This window comes from Nanorana parkeri, unplaced genomic scaffold (genome assembly GCF_000935625.1).
Source record: "Nanorana parkeri isolate BGI_ZX_2015 unplaced genomic scaffold, ASM93562v1 scaffold414, whole genome shotgun sequence".
NCBI classification, from domain to species: Eukaryota; Metazoa; Chordata; class Amphibia; order Anura; family Dicroglossidae; genus Nanorana; species Nanorana parkeri.
In genome coordinates this window covers 373157-396403 of record NW_017306682.1, presented here as the reverse complement: position 1 = coordinate 396403, position 23247 = coordinate 373157, and the positions used below count along the sequence as shown (strand labels likewise).

Here is a 23247-nt window from a genome sequence, read left to right as displayed (position 1 = left end):
CTGACCATAGAAAGTCTGCAGATAATCTCTAGGTATATGATCAGGTTGAAAGGGTTTTTCTTGCTCACTAGAATAGACGTTTTGTGTCTTTGTGCAATCCACTCTGATTCACAGAAAAACTATATTTTTGACATCCTCCATTTTTCCTTATCCTAGCAAGGCTTGCAAGGTGGTCCCCATTTTGACCAGTAGAGGGCAGCAAAGTTCCTGTTTGGAGGAAAGCGAAAGCGGAGGTCTGTCCTAGTGCTATAGAGACAGCATGGGAGATGACAGAAAAGCCATGTGCTGTGTTTACATGACCTTGGCTAAAGGACATCATTCATATAAAAGTCAAAGAAAACACACATTTCATTTTCTGAGGCTCTAAAGATCCTCAAAGATCACAACAAAGACTTAGAGCAGCCTTTCTGGACCTTTTTACATCACAGGAAACCCTAAAATAATTTTCAGGTCACAGGGAACCCCTGCTAAAACAGTATTATATCTAGAGCTTCCGGTACATGAACATGATCAGTAAGTTGTAGATATAATTATAGAAACTATGACTTGTGTAACCATGAAATTAAAAGGAGAACTATGAGGTATGTGAAAATCACTCCTCCTCATAGTTCGAGCCGACGTGTGACAATGAAACTGTCACACGTCGGCTCAATGGATCGGGTAGAACACACCGTCGCTCGCTCACTTCTCGATCATCTCTCTGCAGAGAGCCATGACTGTCACTCATGGCTGCCTGCAGGGATTCCCCCCTCCCCGCTCCGATCTGCCAGCGCTGACTGGCGGAACGGACGGGTACAGCTGGCTCTGCCTCTAGATAGGCAGAGCCAGCTGTCACTCACGCAGCTGGGTGGATCTCAACAGTAATGTCAGGATCCGTCCCAGCTGTGGCGGTCTCAGTATACCGCGAGCCGTAGCTCGCGCTATACTGAGCTTTGGGTCACGGGAGGATGCTAGTCTGTGTCCTCCCGTGACCCTTAGGAGAACTATGGGGAAAAACACTGACCCCATAGTTCTCTTTTAAAATATTGACCAGAAAAAAAAGGCAGACAATGAAAATTGTATAGTCCCCTTACATTGCTGGTAAGTGTGCAAAGAGGCCCACCACATAGCTCAGCGAATCTGGCCCCCCTTCAATCGGCACAAATAAAAACTCCAGTGTGTTTCTTTAGTGCTACGTTTGTGCTGTTTTGTGCCGCAAAAATTGACATTTGTGCTGCATTTATTTTTAAGAAAATAGCAATTGTTTTTTTTAGGGTGATGACATCACCCAGCCCCCCTGCTAGGGTTGCCACCCTAGAAAGATCAGGTCCCCTCCAATGCTAGACCACTGTGCTGTGTGGCAAGGCTGTGTAAATCTCAAGTCTGGATTAACAGAAATACAAATGCTTTGGCTGGTCATGCAATTCCCTGATATGTATTTTATCTGTGTATTTATCTGTTTGCCTGGAGTCTGTGGGCAGCTCCCTGACATGACCCACATTTACAGTCTCTGCTTGATATTTTTCGTTTCAGTTGCCAGGTTGAAGTCCAAGCACCAGCCGACCACTTCATAATGCTGATTATTAAAGAGCTGACCCCATCTCAGGGGCACAACTTACAGGTTTTGATCTACGAGGGAACTCCGAGCAATAAAACTCTTATAGGTTGGTACACTCACACATGACATCAATGACATGAGCAAACTTGCTGCTGTGTTTGCTTGCTGGTGTGGAAAGGGTTACACAACCACTCAGGAAGACTTTGGCCTTTAAAGATCCAAGGTTAGGCCGATAATGTTCACGGTAAACTCATCACGACAACGCTGACACTATTCTCAATGAATACACAGAAAAGTATACGTGATTCCCGCAGGTCAAGGCCCCATGGCCTCTGAAGCTCACTCTGTACACTCGATATACTCTATCACTATGTATAGTTCATCTGATCATTCTTACACTTGGTTTGAAACGGGTGGGAAATTCCAGCCCTCCAGCTGTTGTGGAACTACAAGTCCCACGAGGCATTGCAAGACTGAGAGTCACAGGCATATCTTCCAGAGGCAGATGCATGATGGTAGGGATGCACCGATACCGGTATTTCGGTATCGAGTACGAGTACCGATATTTTTTTTTCGGTACTCGCCGATACCGAAAGTTCCATTAAGGAAGCCAGGCGGCGTGTTATGATTCGCCTCCCGGCTTCCTGATTAGCAGGGAAGCCGTCTCCATGCTTCTCGTCACTAGGTGACGGGAAGGCATGGAGCCGGCTTTCTGGCCAATCAGGAAGCCAGGCGCCGTGTAATGACGTGGTACCCGGCTTCCTGATTAGCCGGGAAGCCGGCTCCATGCTACTTCATCACAAGTGACAAAGGAGCATAGAGCCAGCTTCATTATACCGGAAGTATGGGGCTTGGCATCTGTGCATTTGGGCGATAACGAGTATTCGCCCAAATACTCGGCTCCGATACCGATACTAATATTGGTGCATCCCTACATGATGGGATTTGTAGTCAAATCACAACTGGAGCTGGAGTTGGTCACTCTGGTTTAAAATATTTATATATATATATATATAAGTAGGGATGCACACTCGTCCAAATTTTTCTGATGCCTATTCCCATACTGGAACTTCAAGGTATCAGGAAACCGGGAGCCGAGTCAATACACACTGTGCGGCTTCCTGATTGGCCGGGAGCATGGAGCTGACTTCCCTCGTCACCAGGGAGCATGAAGCTTCCTGGCCAACCGGAACTTCCGGTCAGAGGAAGATTTCCTGACACTATAGTCTGAGATCCCTACTAACTCACATACTGTACATACATACCTGCCTGGGCCAGAAAGTCACACTCTAATATTGCGTTGGACCGCCTTTAGCTTTGATTACGGCACACATTCTCCGTGGCATAGTTTCCATAAGCTTATACAATGTCACAACATTTATTTCCATGCAGAGTTACATTCATTTTTCACTAAGATTTTGTAGTGATGATGGGAGAGTCGGACCTCCGTGTAAATTCTTCTTCAGCACATCCCTCAGGGACTCTCAATGGGGTTAAGGTCTGGACTCTGTGGTGTCCAACCCATGTGTGACAATGATGTCTCATGCTCTCTGAACCACTCTTTCACACTATGAGCCCGATGAATCCTGACATTGTCATTAGGGATGCACAGATACTTTTCGAGTACCAGTGCAGATACTCGGCATTTTCATGAGAACTACCAGGGTTGCAGCGGTTGCAGCTGGGACCGGGCTCTGGCGCTCCACCACTGTCCTGAAATCATTAGTCTGTATTGTTTTAGAAAAAGTGTCACATGTCAATAAACAAAAATGTAGCAGTACTCGTACTTGTAAGTACTCGGCAAGTACCAGTACTCGTACTCACAAAACTGGTATCTGTGCATCCCTTTATTTATATTTATAAAAACAAAATCATACATTAAAACAGAGATGTACAAATCCCAGGAGCTCCGTGTGCTCCTTACAAATGACAGCTGCCTCCTAATTTTTGAATTTTTCTCTAGTGTAGTCTTGGAGCTCAAAAGTATCAGTACATGTACTCGTACTTGTACCGAGTACTGTACTTGGTATCTGTGCAACCCTAATTGTCATCTTGGAATATGTCCAATGTGCCATCAGGGTCATTCAGTATATTCAGATAGGCAGCTGGTCTCATTTTGTGGGCACATATCATTGCTGAACCTAGACCTGACCAACTGAAGCAACCCCCACTTCCAATGGAAGGCTCTTACCTATTTGCTTTGCTAAATCCAGGTGGTGAATTTTTTTGGGGCCAGGCAGTGTATATGCACATACACATACCAGAGTTGATTTAGACAGGAGCCAATTACCTACCAGCATATCTTTGGAGTATGAGAGAGGAAACTATAGAAAACACGCACAAGAACAGGAAGAACATGCAAACTCCATGCAGTTAGAGTCCTGACTAGGATTTGAACCAAGGACCCCCCTAGTGTTGCAAGCCTCTGCGCTGCTCACATGTAAATAAGGATGTCTACCTTTACAGATAGATATATTCAAGAGGCAAGAGAAAATAATATTATTCGATGAGCTATGGTAAAAACAGCTTCATGGGGTACTCAGAATGTGACTCAAGGTGTAAAAAAAAAAACACAACAGAAGTGCCAAACCAAAAGTGAAAGAGTCCAAGTTGCTTTAATGAGTCATAATATGATGACATAAAAACAGCCAACGCGTTTCAGGGGCCAACACACTTTCCCTGCACCGGGGTTGGAATCTTTATCAGGGCTTAAGTCAGTAAAACAAGTTACCAGATGAATCTGTATTAGCTCTAGCTTGCTTAGTCATGGAATATCAGTGAATATGAGGCACCCAACATTAGCAGTGACTTGGACTCTTTCACCATTTGGTTTGGCACTCCTGTTGTGTTTTTATAATTTGAGTGAATTTACAGATAGATATCCAGGTCAGTGGCCCAAACAAAATAAACTTGGCCAGTGTACTTGGCATTGGCAGTCTCCAAGTGTCCCTCAGAAAAGGTTTACTTCAAGCTCGCCCATCCCTTCCTGCATTCTGTGCATTCTTATAGACCTTGAAGGCTGCTCCTCATAGTGATGGACCGATATGAAAGTGTGTGTTGATAAGAAGGATTTTGGAGGCTGCTACAAGTATGTTCCTCTTGGTGCCTGCACTTCATGTGTGCGGCGGTTTGCCCTCTTTCCAGTGACAGAGTCCCTTGAAAATCACATTTTATGGTGTGCTCTTGGACTGTGTCCTGTAGATAAATAGTCTAACCTTCACTCTGCTTTCTAAAAGCTATTACGTCACATTATGTGTTTTCTAATATAATTCTCCAGCTCTCTTTGTTACAGCCAAGCTGACAGCAGACACCATTCCGGGGAAGATAAACTCAACAGGTCCAGCACTTACCGTAGAAGCCAAGACCAGTGTCATCAATGCCCGGCTACAGTTATGGCTGTCTTACACTCTACATAGCCAAACTTAGCTCATTAAGATAAAAAACAGCAAAGAAGATAATTTTACATCCAAAATGTAAATATGTTAAGATACAAGCAACCTATATTTCTGTTGCACGCTATACTTCCTGAAAATTTTGTGTTTGACTATACAATTTCCTGTTGTACCCCATACTTCCTGAAAATGTTGTGTTTGACTATACAATTTCCTGTTGTGCCCCATACGTCCGGAGAATGTTCTGTTTGACTATACAATTTTCTGTTGCGTTCCATACTTCCTGAGAATGTTGTGTTTGACCATACAATTTCCTGTTGCGCCCTATACGTCCGGAGATTATTCTGTTTGACTATACAATTATCTGTTGCACCCCATACTTCCTGAGAATGTTCTATCTGACTATACAATTTTCTGTTGCATTCCATACTTCCTGAGACTGTTGTGTTGGACTATACAGTTTTCTATTGAAGATACATAATTCACGTAGTTTGTAAAGAGCAGCAGTTCACCTGAGGGAAGACCCTTGACAAATGGGTGGGTTTGATTCAGGGCCCGTGTCATACCAGCAATCCAGTACAGACAGAATGAAGCTTTTTATGATGGTAGGCCACAACCTTTGGTACCCCCAGTATCTCCATCATGCAGTCCCCAGAGCTATTCCTCCATTTCCAAAACCTTCATGCTCCCCTCACTAGAACATTTTTCCACTCATTCATCAGACCACAACCTTTTTCTCCTCAACTGACCTTACCATTGCCCTGTCAACTCATTAGTGCAACCCTTCCCATCTATCATGCTAGCAGACCACATTCTTAGAGCTGTTGCCTCACCAATCTCTGTCTGTGCAAACACACTGTATAAGTATCACCCTCATTGCCATTTTCTATCAGCCATTCTTTTAGACCCATAGTACACAAGCCTGACCTTACCAACATCCCTCTCCTCAAACCTCACCACTCTATTAACTCATTGATTATCTATTATTATCTTCATACTACTATTTGCCGTGTCAATTCATCTGAGCTGCCCTTTTCTTAACCAGTACTTCCTCAAGGCCTGTCCCCCTCTCATGATGGGAAACCATAAACCCAGACCAACCTCACACTTTAGCACAGCCTGTCAACTTATCTAAATAGTACCAATGGCTCTTCCCGTTACCAGTAGTTCAATTTCTGATTATGTAATCAATTATTTTGGAGTTGAGAAGCCCCAAATCCCAAGGTGATTGTCATCATCATTCACCTACATGCAACCAAATGCATCATGGCCATCTGGCCTTTCAGACTTCAACTCATGACCCTGTGTTTGTACATCTGTCACTTTACCCACTGAGCTACAACCAACGTTGTTTGTGGTGCCTACTAAAACAAAAAAGGACCTTTGTAGGCACAGAAACGAAGCACTCAACCTACAACTAGTTTCAAGCCCACAAAGGTACAATCACGCTCAGTCTTATTTTACTATTACCACTTTGATTTTAATTCAATTTGCATGTGCAACCAGTTGTCATTGATAGTATTTTTATTGAATCAGAATGTCATTATTAATACAAGCCATTTAGTTATGCAGTATTATCCCTTGCACATTTTAGTTCATTAACAATTGCCATAATAAATCAAAACAGTGAACAGAATATTTGTGTCTGTGAATTATTCCAGTGATTTCAACTGGAAGTCTTTCATTGCTTCTTCAAAGTGAAAAAGATCAACATGAAGGCCCAGTCCATCCGAAAGTATTTTAGTTATTGGTGGGCCTAGTGGGTTGAGTCCAACCCAGGCTACTTGTCTTGGATGCTCATACAGAGATATATGTGTGTATATATATATATATAGTACAGGGAGGAGTTTCATTTATTTATATTATTGTTTTTGTAATACTTAAAAAAAAAGAACACCAACCATCAATATTAAAGATGTAACCATCAACATTTAACCATTTGTCTACCATTGTACAGTTATGAACAGCGAAGTGGTGGGCATTTTTTTCTGCAGTGCTGTTCATAAATGTCATTGCAGAATCAACATGAAGGCCCAGTCCATCATTGCAGAAATAACTCTCGGGTGGCCAGTGGGGGCCGTTAATGTCTGTGATCCCAGCCGTCATTGGGCGGTTCAGATCACAGGTGCAGTATACAGAGCCGTTCTGAGCGGCTCAGTATCTTGTGATCACTGTGATGACCAATCACCGCTATCACAGATATAAACACACTAGTGTTTACATCAGAGAGCCCGCCCCTTTATCTTGAAACAGAGGAAGGAAGAACTAATGAATGAGTAAAAGATCATAGGCAGCGTCAGCCTATATTTAGAGGTATTCATTCAAGTCCTTGGAATGTGGACTGAGGCTTTGCACCATGGTGATTAAGTGCAGGGTATACACTTAATCACTCAAGTACTTAACATACACTGTCTACAGTGGTTTCTCGGGCTCCGAGTATGAATCAATGTGGGTGCCGACGCCATGCAAAGGGCATAAAAACCTACACTTACCACTGAGCCTTGGCTGGCTCAAAAAGGGCACATTTGGGACCACATTAGCTCTCCTGATAGCTCTTGTGGGAGTCATGGCCGTAAATGAAAATGTTTTTGTTTTATTTCATAAATGAAGAAAAGGAAAAAAACAAAACAACTGAAACCAAAGCTAAAAGTAAACCCGTTAATCAGAAAGTAACATGCATGCACCATCAAACTGTTATTGCGCCTGTCAGGCATGACCGCTGGACCAAAGCCACGATTTGTCTGTTACTGCCTGTTGTGGTTAGATGTAAAGACAGAACACGAAACATGTCAGTTCACTGTCTACGCCTGAAAGGAAATAAAGAATATTTGTCTTCCTCTGAGCCCACATGTAAAGAGTTTGGAGGATGCAAGTTTTTTTTTTATTAACTTGATCCTATATCTTTGTAAAGCTTTATATTTAAAAACATATCATGAAAGCAGCCACATGCTCTTAAAGTGTATTTCTACTAGGGATGCACAGATCCCGTTTTTTCCAGTAACGAGTACGAGTACCGTTACTTTGTTTTCAGTACTCGTCAATACCGAGTACCGATACCGGTGCTTCGGCTGCCATGGAGCCAGCTTTCCAGGCAATCAGGAAGCTGGGAAGCGGGTAATGACATTCCTCCCAGCTTTTTGATTGGCTGGGAAGCCGGCTCCATGCTGATTGTCCGAGAAGCTGGCTCCATGTTGTCTGGCCGGCTTCCCTCCAGCTTCCCGGCCAATCAGGAAGCCAAGAGGCAGGTCATTACTCAACGCCCAGCTTCCTTATCGCCTGGGAAGCTGGCTCCATGTTCACCTATGGCACTGACGGTCAGAGGAAGTCTTCCTCTGACCGGAAATTCCAGTATCGGGGAAGGTATCGGAGCATATGGGCGAGTACGAGTATCGGTGCATCCCTAATTTCTACTTCTGCAGCCAAATTTGAGAAAACCCCTCTATATGTTTTTAATTTCTTCATATTGAAACAGCACACTGAAAAATAATTATTCATAAAAAATATTTTTTACCCTTCTAGTTGTCTGCGTGGAGCGAGCCTTTGTGCACACTGCAACCTTCTCTCTACAATCTCAGAAACTCTGCTTGTCCTCATAGAAAGACCAGGGACACCCTGAGCTTCCTCTCATTATCATACAATGCATCTAGATCTTTAACCCTTTGTTAGGACAGACGGTGTTCAGATCTAGTTTACCACTGACAGTGACATCTGCCAGCACAGTTAATGGTAACCATTAACTCCCCAGCCCCCTTGTATTCCAAAGGAAAATTCAGTTAAGAGAAAATGGCTTCTTTACCAAGATGGCCGCCGGCAGGGGTCAATAAGATCGCCGCGCATGCGAGATGACGTCATCGCACTTGCGCGTTGTGACCTCACGCGCATGCGCGGTGACATCACGGCGGGGTGTCACCTGGTAACCACTCCGGGTGACACCCTGCCTCGGGACGCCCCTGGTATTGTGTTTTTGGGCACTACAATTATTTTTTACTGAAATGATGGGTTTCATATATACGAGTAGTTGCGCTAATATCGTGCAACATGAAAATATGTCATTTTATATCTACAGGGTCTCTGCTCTCAGGAAATAGAGAACTCTCGGGGGATTTAAGTCATTCTCAGGCTTAAATGTGGATTATAAGGTGTGCAACAAAAAAGAAAGACAATGCAAAAACGCCTCAGACAGCAAAAGGGTTAAATCCTCTCTGGTTGACGTGACCTGGGTGTAACAAGCAGAGATCAGTCTATTAGTCCAATGGGATATCTCCAGGGAATATAACAAGTGCTGGCACTTGTAGTCCCACATCGAACACAAACACAACTGTCTGATATATGGCTTATTATGAATAGGAAGAGATAGGAGCAGCAGATTCCCCCTGCTCCCCACATGCAGCACCTGTCAGTTTAGCCCCTCCCACCTGTCACACTCCGGCAGGTAGACTAGCAGTGGATCCCTATTCCCCAGTGCAGGGGGGCGGAACCTGTAGTACATGGGCGGGGCGGACGGTGGGCTGTTATCAGGAGCCTCTTGTAGGATGTGCCCTGTGTCTTTATGTGACAAGCACAGATCGGATCGTGCAGGAGTTCACCATGGTGAGGACTTTCATTTCATTTCCTCTTTGTCTTTTACTATATTACAGTCTGTTAGTTAACCCTTCAACTGCTAATACACTGCATATCTCCCAGAACCATGCTGCATACATGTAATACATCCAGATCCATGCTGCATACATGTAATGCATCCAGATCCATGCTGCATACATGTAATGCATCCAGATCCATGCTGCATACATGTAATGCATCCAGATCCATGCTGCATACATGTAAAATTTATGGAATTTGTCCAATTGAAGTGTTAGAAGTGTTTATTAGTCAATGTACTTTTTACACCTTCATGCGACACGTGACAAAACACTCAGGTGTGAGTGGGGGCTTAATCTGCCCATACACTGGTTGAATTAATTGGCTGTCCAGTGGCGCCACAAGGGGGGTGCGGGAGTCATTTTGATGTCAGCCCTTTCTTAAAAGTCGGGCACTCAGTCATGGATCAAGAGCCCAACAGCGGCATGAGAGAAGGGGAGACATGATGGCGTACCTGATATCTCAGGGTCAATGTCCCCTCCCCTCTTTGCTGGTGTCCATCACCAAGACGGTCACCAGCAGTGAAATACATCACCGCGCATGCATGATGATGTCACACCATAAACCTGAAAAGAGGCTTGTGTACTTTTTCGGGCTTCAAACGAGAGGTGGCTCAGGTGTGAGCGGGCGCCATTGAAAATGATGGAATTCATCCAATTGAAGTGTTAGACGTGTTTATTAGTCAATGGAAGGCTGGTTACTAGGAGGGGGAGATGGTTGTTAAATCGCATGAAAAACGCACATTGCGCATGCATTTCGACACTCCCATTGAAGTCTTTGCGGACCAAACCATGCGATTCTGCCCAAAATGTACTTTTCTACACCTTCATGCGACACGTGACAAAACGCTCAGGTGCGAATGGGGGCTTAATCTGCCCATACACAAAAAATGTCCGTCCTGTTCATTGGATTTTATTTTTGCACTGCAGTTGAAATCGATTGTCAATTGGGCACCAATAAGAATTAGAAAATCAAAGGAACATTTTACTGGTGTATTTTACTGGTGTACGGCCAGCTTTAGGCATCTTGAAACATATTAAATATAAATCAGATTGATACAATGAAGCAAACTCAGTGCAATGATTCACATAGGGAGACCGGGAGAAGAAGAGATCATCCCCATCCCAGCAATGTGTAACCTGTTCATTATGAATGCAGCACATACGATGGGGGGGGTGGCCTGGTCTGATGTATGGGAAGAAGAGGACGAGCGTCTATTGGCCCCTTGCAGGATATGAGGTGGTGTCACACCATGGGAGGGTCTGTAGGCACGTGGAGCTGGGATAGGATCCTGAGAAATCCCATTGAAATAAAGCTGCACACAATACTATAGTATGGATTTCAGTCTGTGCATGTAGATGGATGACACTAAACTCCATGGTACAGTCAGGGATTGCAGATGAGCAGGAGCACCTTTTTGTCTCTTTCATTCTAAAACACACAAACACCTCTCAGACTCCCAAACAGCAGGTTTTTGCAGGAAAATTTATTACATTGAAAATCGTACCTGTGCAATGCCACACTGTTTTATTATTAGTAGTATTATTTATCTACTAATCTACTTATTTATATAAAAGAAAAAAGAAAACATTTGGCCATAGCCCTGTAGCCCTCATTCAGGTCTCTGCAGTGCGGCAGCGCATGCAATATCACTTGCAATCCCACAAAGCATGAGATCGCATTTTTGCAATGCTAGCTGAACTGCGGTGCCATTATTATTTAATGCCACCCTGACGCACATGATTGTTGCATTGCAGCGTATCGCGTAGTAACCTATTACCATGTTTTGTGGGGTGATGCAATTTCTAAAAACATGTACAGACTTCTTTGAGTGTGATTTAGCTGCAGTAGGCAGCCTATTCAAATGAATTTGCTGCCCAGTGTCATCACAAGGTGGGTGCGGTCTCCATCAGGTGACACCATCAGAGGGGGTGACAGCAAAATGACTGACAGCAGGGTCAATATCCCCTCCATCACCGCGCATGCATGATGATGTCACACCACAAACATCATAACGCATTCAAGGTGGTGGCAAATTAACGCAGAAGTGAACTCCAGGATTGTCATTAAAACTGCACTGCACAGACATTGCAAATCCAGATGTTACCATATATAGCTAGCAATGACATCATCACAGTCATGTATGTAACCACTACAGAGAGCAAAGCTGTGGGAGGTACTTAGCAGGCTCCACCCACAACAGGCTACCTGCAGAAAACTACAGGGTGGGGCGGAGACAAGACCAGTCACCCTGCAGAAGCAGAGAGAGCAGCAGTGATCGGTCTTTATTACAGGAACAAATCTTGATGATATACACAAAGCTCACCAAGATTCAAGGAAGAGTACACATGATTCTTGTATTCAGACAGTAGAGGAAAAAGCTGTAGAATTGACCTAATTCCTCACTCTTGTGGGCTCCAGCATTCTCCACTGCTCTCTGATGCTCTTGGTTGTGCACGGGTTCTTGCCATCCTCATGTACATGCAGAACTATTGATCCTGCACCTGTACCTGATGACGTCAGGGAACAGCTGCTGTCCAAAATGCTTTGGAGAAGAAGTTTCACACACAGACAGCAAAACAAAATACCCTGATAGGTTTTTAAACCCCCTTCTACTCCTACTTTCCTACCCTTAAAAATGATGTGGCATTAGGCAGCATTAATACTTCCTAATAGATATGTCTTCATATTCTTATATTTCGTATTTTGTAAGACTATTTTTTCTGCATTCTTTCCCCATCTGTGTAACAATTTCTCTTTATTATCAGGAGACCGCAGTGATAGTAGCGCTTGCCGTGGTTGGAGTGAGCATTTTGTTTTTCGTGCTTAAATCACTGGGGACAAAAGCAAAGAAGACACCCATCACCCTCCTGGATCCGAACACAAAATACCCTCTGCCTCTTATTGAAAAGCAGGTACAAAGCTTCCGTTTAATGGCTATTGTAATGTGATCGGTACAAACTGAAGGGATCACATCAATGTAGTGAAATTAATGAGTATATGCATGAAGTAGAGCCCCAATTAAGAAGTAGAAAACTACCCCAATGTGTGATTAGGAGCTTCATTGTAACCAGGTATTTGGGTCATAGAGGTCTTGGGTCTAGGTCATGGTGCAAATAATGAGATATCGCCTCAAGCTCTTGAGTAGTAGGCTGTACAACCTGTTACAGGGTATAATGGTTATGGCCAAATGTTTGTGGTCACCTGACCATCAGACCTATAGAAGCTTGCTGGACATCCTATTACAAAACCATGGCCATTATTGTGGAGTTGCTCCCCCAACCTTGTGGTTATTACAGCCTCCACTGATCCGCAAAGGCTTTCCAAACATTTTTCAAGTAAATGTGAATTTGTACCCATTCAGCCTAAAGAGATTTTATGAGGTTAGGTACTGATGTTGGACTAGAAGACCTGGCACACCATCGGAGTTCCAGTTAATCCCAAAGGTGTTCAGTAGGGTTGAGGTCAGGGCTCCGTGCAGGCCACTTGAGTTTCTCCACAATAAGCTCATGAAACCATGTCTTTATGAAACTGGCTTTGTGCACCGGGGTTCAGTAATGCTGGAACAGAAAAGGGCCTTCCCCAAGAGGAGAACAATTGTCTAAAATGTCTTTGTATACTGTAGCGTTAACAGTACCCTTCAATGGAAACACCTGAACCCAATAATTTGGAGGGCTGTCCACATACTTTTAGTTATATAGTGCAGGTGAGATGGTCGGGACAGTGGACTCCCATAGCACCATGGGTTACTTAGAGAAAGCTCAGCATACGTAGTTAATATCAGACACAATTTCTCTTATTGAAACATCCACTGGAACTGTCTAATAACGGAGTAGACTGATTCATTCATGTGGGGAAATATTTTCTTGGGCAGTTGAGCTCTGTGAACAATAGCGTTTTGACAACAGGTGGTAATGAGAAGTAGGAAATTGTAGAAAAGGAGCTTAAAACTCCACCTGCTGGGTGCATGCCAAAATAAAATATATCTTATATATGTAACGAAAAACAGAAACTTTTTATTGTTTTATTTCTTTATTTTTTAAAGATCTGAGCAAAGCCAATTTAGGCCTGTTATACACCGCCGCCTGTGGCTGTACAAATTAAATGACTGTGTCTTTCCACCACCAGAGAGCCACAGATGCCATGCACAGCCTCCCATAAAAGTCAATGGCTGGATGTCAATATGGCAGACTCTTATAAATTATACATGTATACGGGGCAAACACTAAATTCAGAAGCCTCCATTTGAGGTTGTGCACCCGTACGCATGCATGTTTTTAGGCAAATCCGGCATATGCCTGCATACAATCTCATACAAAAGTAAATGGTTGTACATAGGTGTACCTGTGGCTCCCTGGCGGCAGAAATACTCCAACATTTATATTGTACGGCCACGGGCAGTCATGTATAAGAGCTCAAAGATAGAAAATAGGTACAAAACCACTGTATACATTCCCTTCCTTTCTTCTGCTAAGAATGGACAGGCTTTGTATACACATGTTTCCTTATGGGAAACGTCCTGAGGATTCTTATCATGAGTGGGCTGTTAACAAAGCTGTACATAGTCGTCTACAGAATGCATACATACATGCAAACATCGCTCTATGAGACTACAATCCTGTGAAGAAAAATTTGAACCTTCACATTTTCTACAGTAATTCTTTAACAAGAGTGTCATGTGGTGTTGCCATATATAATATAAGATCACAGAAACAATTTTCACAGTAAATGTTGCATAGTAAAAGTAGAACACATTATAGAAATAGAATGGCATTGAAGAACTGAAATGGAAATGGAATGACATTTTCACAGCAGAGGTCACACAAGCAAAGAACATTGGGTATAACAGTTGGATAGTGTTAAAGAACTGATCTGAACTCACCTGAACCTCGCTTCCAGTTTCTTCAGCTTCTCTTCTACTCTACTCCAGCAATGGGATGTCCCTTCGTGTCCTCACGTCCAATAAACAGTATTGGATGTGATGACTCATAGGACCTTAGACCACCCAACTGGAGGGGGAGCGAGCAACTGGTCAAGCAGGCAGCCAAGGTTCAGGTGAGTATAACTTTATTATGTTCGTCCCTAGATGAAAACGAGCAGCTAACCCTTGCATTGCTGGGGTAGCCCCACAACAAGAGTTAACAATATTTATGCCCAAAGTTCTTCTTAAATTGCTCATTTTTGGCTAGAATAAAAGCAGATTTTCTTTCCTGATCCTCACTCCCCGACGGTCAGCAATCTTCTCTTCTTCCCCTCTGCTTGGGTTGGTGGAACATTCCTCGGCATCGTCAGATCTAATGTATGTCTATGGAACCCCAGTCCTTAGACCACCAGAGCGAAGTGGAGAAGAGGTTGGGGGAACCAGTCTAGCAGCGATGAGTTAGCTGGTGGGAGCAAGGGTCAGGTAAGTAAATCTGCTTTACTCCAGTCCCTAGACCAAAACAAGCACTTACCCTTGCAGTGGAGGGGTAGCCCCCCGGTTGTTTGCCCCGGAGACGGGCTTCAGTCTTTCTGAGCTCTAAGTTCCACTTTAAGTAGTCTTTTAAGAATAATGGTGTCACTTGTGGTTTGTGATTTGTGGTTTGAGTATTATGTGGGATCCTAGGCAGGCATAACCTACTTCCTATTACTCCTATTTTATTGGTGTGTTGAGCAGTTTTGTTGACACGTTGCTATCACTGTTTGCAGGAAATTAGTCATGACACCAAGAAATTCCGATTTGGACTTCCATCACAGGAGCACATTTTGGGACTTCCTATAGGTAAAGATAAAATGTACTCTACATATTAGGAGAAAACAACTTCAGTGTACTTGCCACAGTCCATATCCATATTCAGTAGTTTGTAGAACATGAAGATTTAAACCAGCTGACAGTTTTTTTTAAATCTCTCAGGAACTCTATTTGGGAACTAGCAGTAAGTCACATACAAGTCACATACAACTAGACAGGTCCAATTGAATGTGACTAACTAGCTATGCCATGACCTGGATAAATGAAAACCTTCACAGTCTTCTGGGTCTGGACAACAACTGTGACTATTATGTGCGGTCCTCATTTCCCTGTTGGATTTATTTGTTTTATTTTATATTATGGAAAATGTAATAGGAGGAGGCAATTCCTAATGGCAAAGTTGGTACTTACTTGATACAATGACACCTGTCTACTAGCTCTAGTCTACAGTTCAGATGTCTACAGTTCTCTATGTGAAAGGTCACGTTGATCTGGTTGTAAAGGTAAAATGTCTTTCTGTAGATACAGTTACAGCTAAAAGCAGTACTGAACAGGGGAGGTAGGAGGCATTTGTCCCCTTGGTTGGTGTAAATAATTTATGTGATGCTGGGGACCATGAGCAAACACCCCCATTCAGACCTCAAATACAGCAGGACCTGCAGTCATTGACAGGTGTTGGACATTCTACAGTATAACCATCTACTTCCTGTTCATACCTGCAATCAGGGGCAAGTCTTCTGGCATAACTTCCTTTGAGATTATACTCTCCAAAAATTTTAAAATACATTTTTGACTGTAGAAATACGCTGCCTGGCCCAAAAAAAAGTCACACACTCTATTATTTAATTGGACTGCCTTTAGCTTAAATTACGGCACACGTTCGAAGTGGCATCATTTCGATAAGCTTATGCAATGCCACTACATTTATCTCCATTAAGAGTTACATTCATTTTTCCCCAAGATCTTGTAGTGATGGTGGGAGAGTCAGACCACTGCGTAAAGTCTTCTCCAGGATATGCTAAAGATTCTCAATGAGGTTAAGGTCTGGACTCTGAGGTGGCCAATCCATGTGTGACAATGATGTCTCATGCCCCCTGAGTCACTCTTCCACAGTTTGAGCCCGATGAATCATGACATTGTCATCATGGAATTTGCCCAATGTGCCATCAGGGAAGAAAAAATCCATTGATGGAATACTGGTAATTCAGTATATACAGGTAGGCAGGAGACCTAATTTTTTGGGGACATAACGTTGCAGAATCTAGACCTGACCAACTGAAGCAACCCCACATCATATCATATCACCAGATCATATCACTGCCTGAAATCCTGGTGGTGACTTTTTTTTTGGGCCAGGCAGTGTAAGTTAATACCATGACTGCTTCTGCAGTTATCCCGGAAGTCGAGTTTCTTTGGTTCTTAGTTGGACTAATGAGTTTAGTGCTTCCACCTGGCCAGACCTCTCGGCACAAACAGGCTGAACATATAGAACAACGCTTGACTCTAGTCTAGGTCATATCATGCTGCAGATACAATCATATTATTAAAAAGAAAGTTCCTATAGTAAATCACAGACCACCATGACCTGAGATGACCAGGTCAGGATTTTAGATTTGTGAAGGCCTAACATGGTTAAATCTGTTACATACTATATGGACAATGGAGGATTGCATAGAAAAGGAGACAGTTATTACCTATAATTGCTCTTATGAACTGTCCATAGACCAGGATACATCATCCCATGTGTGTTGCAGTATGAAATCTGGCATTTAAATTTAGATTTTATAGGTAGCTGCTGCAGTTTTTGAGAAACTCTAACAATGGACTGTTCTGCCTCTCAGGTTTATTACAAAAAGGTGAACCCCAAATTCCCAGATGGAGGAAAAATGTCCCAGTACTTGGACAGCTTGAAAATAGGGGACACTATTGACTTTCGGGGCCCTAATGGTCTTTTAGTCTACAAAGGAAAAGGTAAGGTAGAAGGAAACCTTTCCTGAGCAAAACACAGAGTCTGTCATTGCTTTCTTCTCATTCTGCGATTTTGTTGCACTCGCCAAACAGATATAACAAAACGCTTTCAATTGTATATTTACCAGACCAAAAGGGAGCAAATAGGAGAAAGTTCATTGTTATTTGTGTTTTCATACACTTTTTGGTAACCGCTGCAATAATAAGTCAAAATATCTGCTCAGAAATAATATAATATTGATTTGCTTGTATCATATACTGTATACGGAGCTCTCTGGGCCTCTCACTAATCACTGTTTTCTTGCAGGTAAATTTTCCATCCGACCAGATAAAAAGTCTGAACCTCAAATAAAGACCACAAAACACATTGGGATGCTGGCTGGGGGAACCGGTAAGTGCTGTGTGTGTAACAATTGTCATCGCCTTATGAAGGGGCATTGATTTGGCCCTGATAATGTGTTGGCTGCTTTTCAGTACCCTTCTTGACACCTGTGGAATAATAAAACCCAGTTCTGGACTATTGATATGCGTGTTCGGAGCTCATTCTGGATCACGCATATAACATTTATATGTCCATGTCTGTTTGGCTGCAGTGGAGGCATTTTACTAGAAGACCTATTGGTATCAGAGACTGATGGGCACAGTTTTATGTAATCTGTAATGTGCCTTGCAATATGTATGTCCAGGATATCAGATCAATCATATTATTTTTGTATAGGGATCACCAATATATCTTTATCAGTGAAGGATTAGGGAGGTGCCTTGATTTAGAATAGGGAGTGTGTGAGTCTTGGTTGCACAGATTATATACGTTCAGGTCAGATTACTCTCATGTTTGCACAAGGCCAAAGGTCCTTCTCAACAGGTTCCTGGTCTATGCGAGGCTGCACGTAGTCCCTGTGCTGATCATAGAAGGGCAGAGGCAGCCACATTGTGCACTTAAAGGTACACGCAACATTGAAGATGAAGCCAACCCCCAAAAGGAGAAAAGGACTTTTGGGTTCTCTCTATGGAGAAGGGTTTTTTCCTTAATCTTCCTGCAGAGCTCTCCCTGAATGTCTGTGCATCTCTGTATCACCTTGTACTCCCGGCAAGTCCTTCCTGCAGTGCTTCATATGCTGTCCTGTGCTAATGAGACCCATTAAGCAGAAACATTGTCCTTAGGTTGGTGTTCTGTACCTACCTTGTGAAATATGGTGGAAGGCCCTTATCCTCTAAATACATACATTTCCCAGGGTGCATTGCCTAAAAATATTCCTATGTGTGCTTTGCACTCAAGTAAAGTCAATCCTTGAAATTCAGAGAGGACTGTGTGAAGGGCACTTAGGTCACAACACCACTTGCTTTTTCTGTTCTTTGCTTCTTGGGCTATGCCTTATGGCTAAGACCAGGGGAAATTTTTTATACCAGGCCCTATGGCCTAGTCATTGTCTGGCACATTGGCACTTAATAATTTTTCTCACTTTGTGCATGTTCACTTTTTAATGTGTGATGTTTCACTTCAGAAGGATTGGATGGAGGGGTGCGGGTCTTCAGGCCTTCCCTGAAGTCTAGGGGGAGGATCTGTGGCCATTGGGTTCCTTCATTCGGGGGAGCCCCCAACACAGTACTCGTTGATCGGCTTCAGTTGAACAAGATAAATGGGTCCAGCTGGCTTTGGCTAGGTGGACATGAGTGCTCTGCCCCTGTCAGGAGCCTTGCGCCGCCGGAGGGTCAGTGGGTAAGGGCCCTATTGCTTCAGGAGATTAAGACACACCCTAATGCACTTATAGCCGGCCAATAGCCAGCCACTTGCTTGTATATCCCTGCATTGTGTGGCGTTTCCCTCCTCCGTTGCCGCTGCCAGTCATCCCGGGCACCGCTGTCCCACCTGCGGTGCCTGGGACGGTGGTTGCTACTAGAGAGAAGGAGGAGAGATCAGCATTTCCCCCACCGCTGAACTCTCCTTCTCTCTCTGAAGTCGGAAGCGATGTCTATTACATCACTTCCGCCTTTAGCTGTCATTTCACTGGCTGAGAGCCAGAGAAGAAGCTGATGAAGCTGATCTTTGCTTCATCAGTTTCTTTAGGGGTCACAAGGTGACATTAGGGGTTTTGGGGACCCCTGTTGTCTCCATAAAGAGGACCTGTCATGGGTTTTTTAGCTATCACATAGGGGGCTATTATGTGATAGCAATCAAGTTAAAGAAAAGCCTCTACTTTATAGGGTTCAAGAGCTCTGACTCCAATTTCCTCACACACCAGAACAGGACACATCACCTTCATTTTACTTCCCTGCTCTTCTCTTTGGATGGGCAAACCGAGTTTCAGTCAGAGACAGAGAGTCTGAAAGCAGACAGCTTCTGTTGTGCTCTCTCTGCCCAGAAAACTTATAATGCTGTGTGTATCATGTGCCAGCAATGCACCCTGTATTAAAGCTGGAATCTGGGCTAAACCAATATAAGAAGTGTGAGTTCTTCTTGTTTTTCCTTGTGCATTTCTTCTATATCTGTGCAGTATTTGAGTATGGAACAGCTTCTGTACTTTGCTTCTGCGCAGGAGCTTCCTGTAATATAGACCGGTCACTGCTGCTCTCTCTCCTTATGCAAGGAGACTGGTCTTATATCTGCCCCCATGATTTTCTACAGGCAGCCTGAAGTGGGTGGGGCCTTTTTTGGTCCCTCCCACAGCTCTGCCCTCTCTACAAGCTATGTGAAGCCCAATTATGATGTCACTACTACTTTTACAAGGTGATAGTTGAGTTTGCAAAGGTATTTGGTGCACACAGAGATGGCTGTTGAGGAATATAATTCAATGAATGTTGTAATTTAGATTTGATATAATAAGAAAGCTGGACATACAAAATTAACAATTTTTCTCCTGTTTCACGCTAGGTATTACTCCAATGCTGCAGCTGATCCGTCACATTACTCAGGATCCCAACGATGACACAAAATGTTATCTCATCTTTGCTAATCAGGTAATAGAAAACGTTCCCCATCTGTAAAGGTGCCCATACACCTATGTACAGAGATAGGTAACCTCAGTCCTCCAGCCCATGACGCATTGCAAGACTGACAGCCACAGGCACGACTCGCAGAGGCATGATATGATATGTAGTTTTATCACAGCTGGAGTGTTGATGTTGCCTGCCCCTGCACGTATAGATCGTTCAGCTTAATTGTGCCAATTCTTTATGGCACTAAAATCAAATAAGTATGGAAAGCCAAGAGATCAAATAAATATTTGTCACCTACCTGGTCCCGATCCTCTGATAGTACCCTGATTTTTGATGAAAGCTGAACTGTTTACCTTAACTGTAAGTGGTGTCATCCACCTGGCTGTACTGTGAATCTCAGGGCTGGATAGACAGAAGTGCAAATTCTGTTGCCAGGTACAACTGATCCCATATATCTATATGATCTGTGTATTTAGCTGTCTGCTTGAAGATCAGCTTAAACCTGTTAACGCACCTTTATTATTTATTTATATATTTATAGACTGAAGATGACATTCTGGTTCGTGCTGAACTGGAGGCTGCAGCCAAGAGCCACCCGAATCAGTTTAAGCTGTGGTACACTCTGGACCGGCCCTCTCAAGGTAACCCCATGGAGGCTTATTATAATAATAATAATCGATAAGGAGTGATGATTTTTGGAGTGCCATAGCCCGTAACATAGACTTTTCTATTATAAAGTCAGATCAGTGATCAGTAAATCCTGATTGCCTGCCATGGGGGACTTGCACACACTGCTCTTGGCATGTCTCGTATTGTGTTCACCATTCAGACTAGGGGGATGTCCTCAAAGATGTGACCTTTGTGTTGTATACATTTAAAGGGAATCTTTAACATGCCCACTTAGCCCCCGTTCACATCTGTATACTGTGTTGAGTGATCTCTCAGCGCACCAAAACACGCATTAATCTGTAAGATTCAATGCAGTGCTATTCATTGTTAAAGAAGTACTCCAGGCAATCTAAAAATGAACCCCATGGAGAGGGGCTAGCCCCTTACAGCAAGGGCTAATTTCTAATTTTGGTCTAGGGGTAAAAATAAAGAAAATAAACTCAACTGATCCTTAGTCCGCATTGCTGCTAGACCGGTCCCCACAGCCACTTCTCCTCCGGGCTCCAGCGGTCTAAGGACCTGTGACATCATCACATCTAATGCAACTGCATTAGATGTGAGGATGTTGAGGGACATACAACAGCCAGTGTGGAACGGGAGAGAGGTAAGTGGTCACTGCTGCAGAACCAGGTGAGTATATTCTTCATTTTAAGTTGTATTACCAATATAGTGTAGCCCCCATCACCTTTTGTGAGGTGGCTACTAGAAATTTAGTGATTGCCAGAACTATAGTCAGTCTGGCTGAGCTAAAGTTGGCATTTATCTAGTTAATTTTAGGTGTCTGGCATTGATTGTACCTACCTGGGTGGAGTGTGACTCTGTTGCAGTGTGGGGCAACCAATGGGAGGACACTGTGAGTGTATGTGCAGTTCACCAACCAAGCACTGGGTCTCTCTCACTCACTGTTGCATGCTGGGATAGGGTACATATACTGGACGGAATTGCCATGCGCTCAGTCTTGTGCCTGCCATGGATTAGTCCAGGGCTGGGTGCTGTCCAGCCACCCCCCCAGGCTAGGTCTGAGGCCTGAGGGTGGAAATGCTGGAGCGCGGGACGTGTTTCACTAGGCCTTAATAATGGAGGAGGCCTCTGCTATTGCTGGAGGACAACCTGGAGCACTGATGGCTGCTGGAGGTACCCGGAACATAGGGGACCTCAGAGGCAAGTCTGGTGTCCCTCCTGCTGAGGATCTGTGCTCAGCCGCTACTCAAATTCCTATTCGCTTTGCTACAAAAGGATCTACACTTAATGCTAAAAAGTGACTGGTGAGTCTGGAGTCTATGTCTGTACTACCCTGCATGTCTAGGACCCCTATATCCTCTCCCCCAGTGTGAAGATGCTAATAAAAGTTCTTCAGCATTATTCTTTTGGAGTGGATATCAGCTTTGTGGGCACTAGAAGAGGGCGGTTAAATGCTAAGGGGGCAGCTTAAGACCAAAACCCCTAGACCAACTAGTGACGACCTGGGTTATTCTGGCGGCTCCTTCGGGGAGATGCTACAATAGTAACAATGGAGTATGCTTGCCCATTTGCATTTTCTATGTCTGGGAAGTATATAAGGCTGGGTAGCTGGCATTAAGCATGTTCATTATATATCATGTGTTCTTTCCAGGGTGGAAGCACGGCTCCGGTTTTGTCACGGCAGATATGATTAAGAAGCACTTGCCTCCTCCTTCTGATAACCCGCTGGTGGTGATGTGTGGCCCTCCTCCCATGATCCAGTTTGCATGTCAGGACAACCTGACCAAGCTTGGCTACCCTGAGGACAGAAGGTTCGCCTACTAAAAACTGAACAAACCAATGGTGCTACTGGATGCTGGCAACTGAGAATACTACAGAAACCTCAAATTTGGCAGACAGCTACACAATGACGTCTTTTTCTAAAGGCCAACTCCACCCAAAGCTAATCATTCCCCCTCCCCGAAGGCCAGAATAAACTGGTCGTCTTGTTGCGGTTGAATGACCCCCATTACTCAATGAGCGTCACAGAATTCATTAGGCAAGTCTTGGCTTTGTAACAGCCGGAGCAGTTGTGTGGAACTGGAAGTTCTTATGGAACTATATTCAACATCTACAAGGCGGCAGTATGGAATTCAGCTGGGCAGGTACCACGCAAAACTGAAATGGCAAGCTTGAGGAGGGCTGGAGTTGTCCTTTAATTCACATGCTGTAAATCTAATTTTCACTGTCATATACATTCTTGCAACACATTATGATCTATAAGGTCTGTAGGTACATACTCCACATACTCCAATTCTGTTCTCTACGAGTCATTTTTGCCAAAAATCACAGCCCCTGATTGGATTATGGGGGATCATGACATAATCACAGCCCCTCATCCAATCAGAGAATGCCTTATATTCTGACACCACAGG

The 23247-nt window shown here is 43.7% G+C and overlaps 2 protein-coding genes across 2 annotated transcripts in view; both read left to right on the top strand.

The window, feature by feature from the left end:
* LOC108789647 (ovochymase-2-like) overlaps window positions 1-4963 on the top strand; it is a 53291-nt gene extending 48328 nt beyond the window's left edge. Inside the window, exons 23-24 of the mRNA XM_018559718.1 lie at window positions 1513-1643; window positions 4830-4963. Of these exons, the coding sequence (XP_018415220.1) occupies window positions 1513-1643; window positions 4830-4963 (265 nt within the window). The remainder of the gene's footprint in view (window positions 1-1512; window positions 1644-4829) is intronic.
* Window positions 4964-10012: 5049 nt separating this feature from the next.
* LOC108789646 (NADH-cytochrome b5 reductase 2-like) lies at window positions 10013-22667 on the top strand. Its single transcript, XM_018559717.1, is given in 9 exon segments — window positions 10013-10186; window positions 12336-12482; window positions 15256-15406; window positions 15779-15801; window positions 17140-17269; window positions 17574-17657; window positions 20139-20224; window positions 20745-20844; window positions 22485-22667. Coding segments are annotated over 9 exon segments (1068 nt in total). The 3' UTR covers window positions 22658-22667.
* The last annotated feature ends 580 nt before the right edge of the window (window positions 22668-23247 follow it).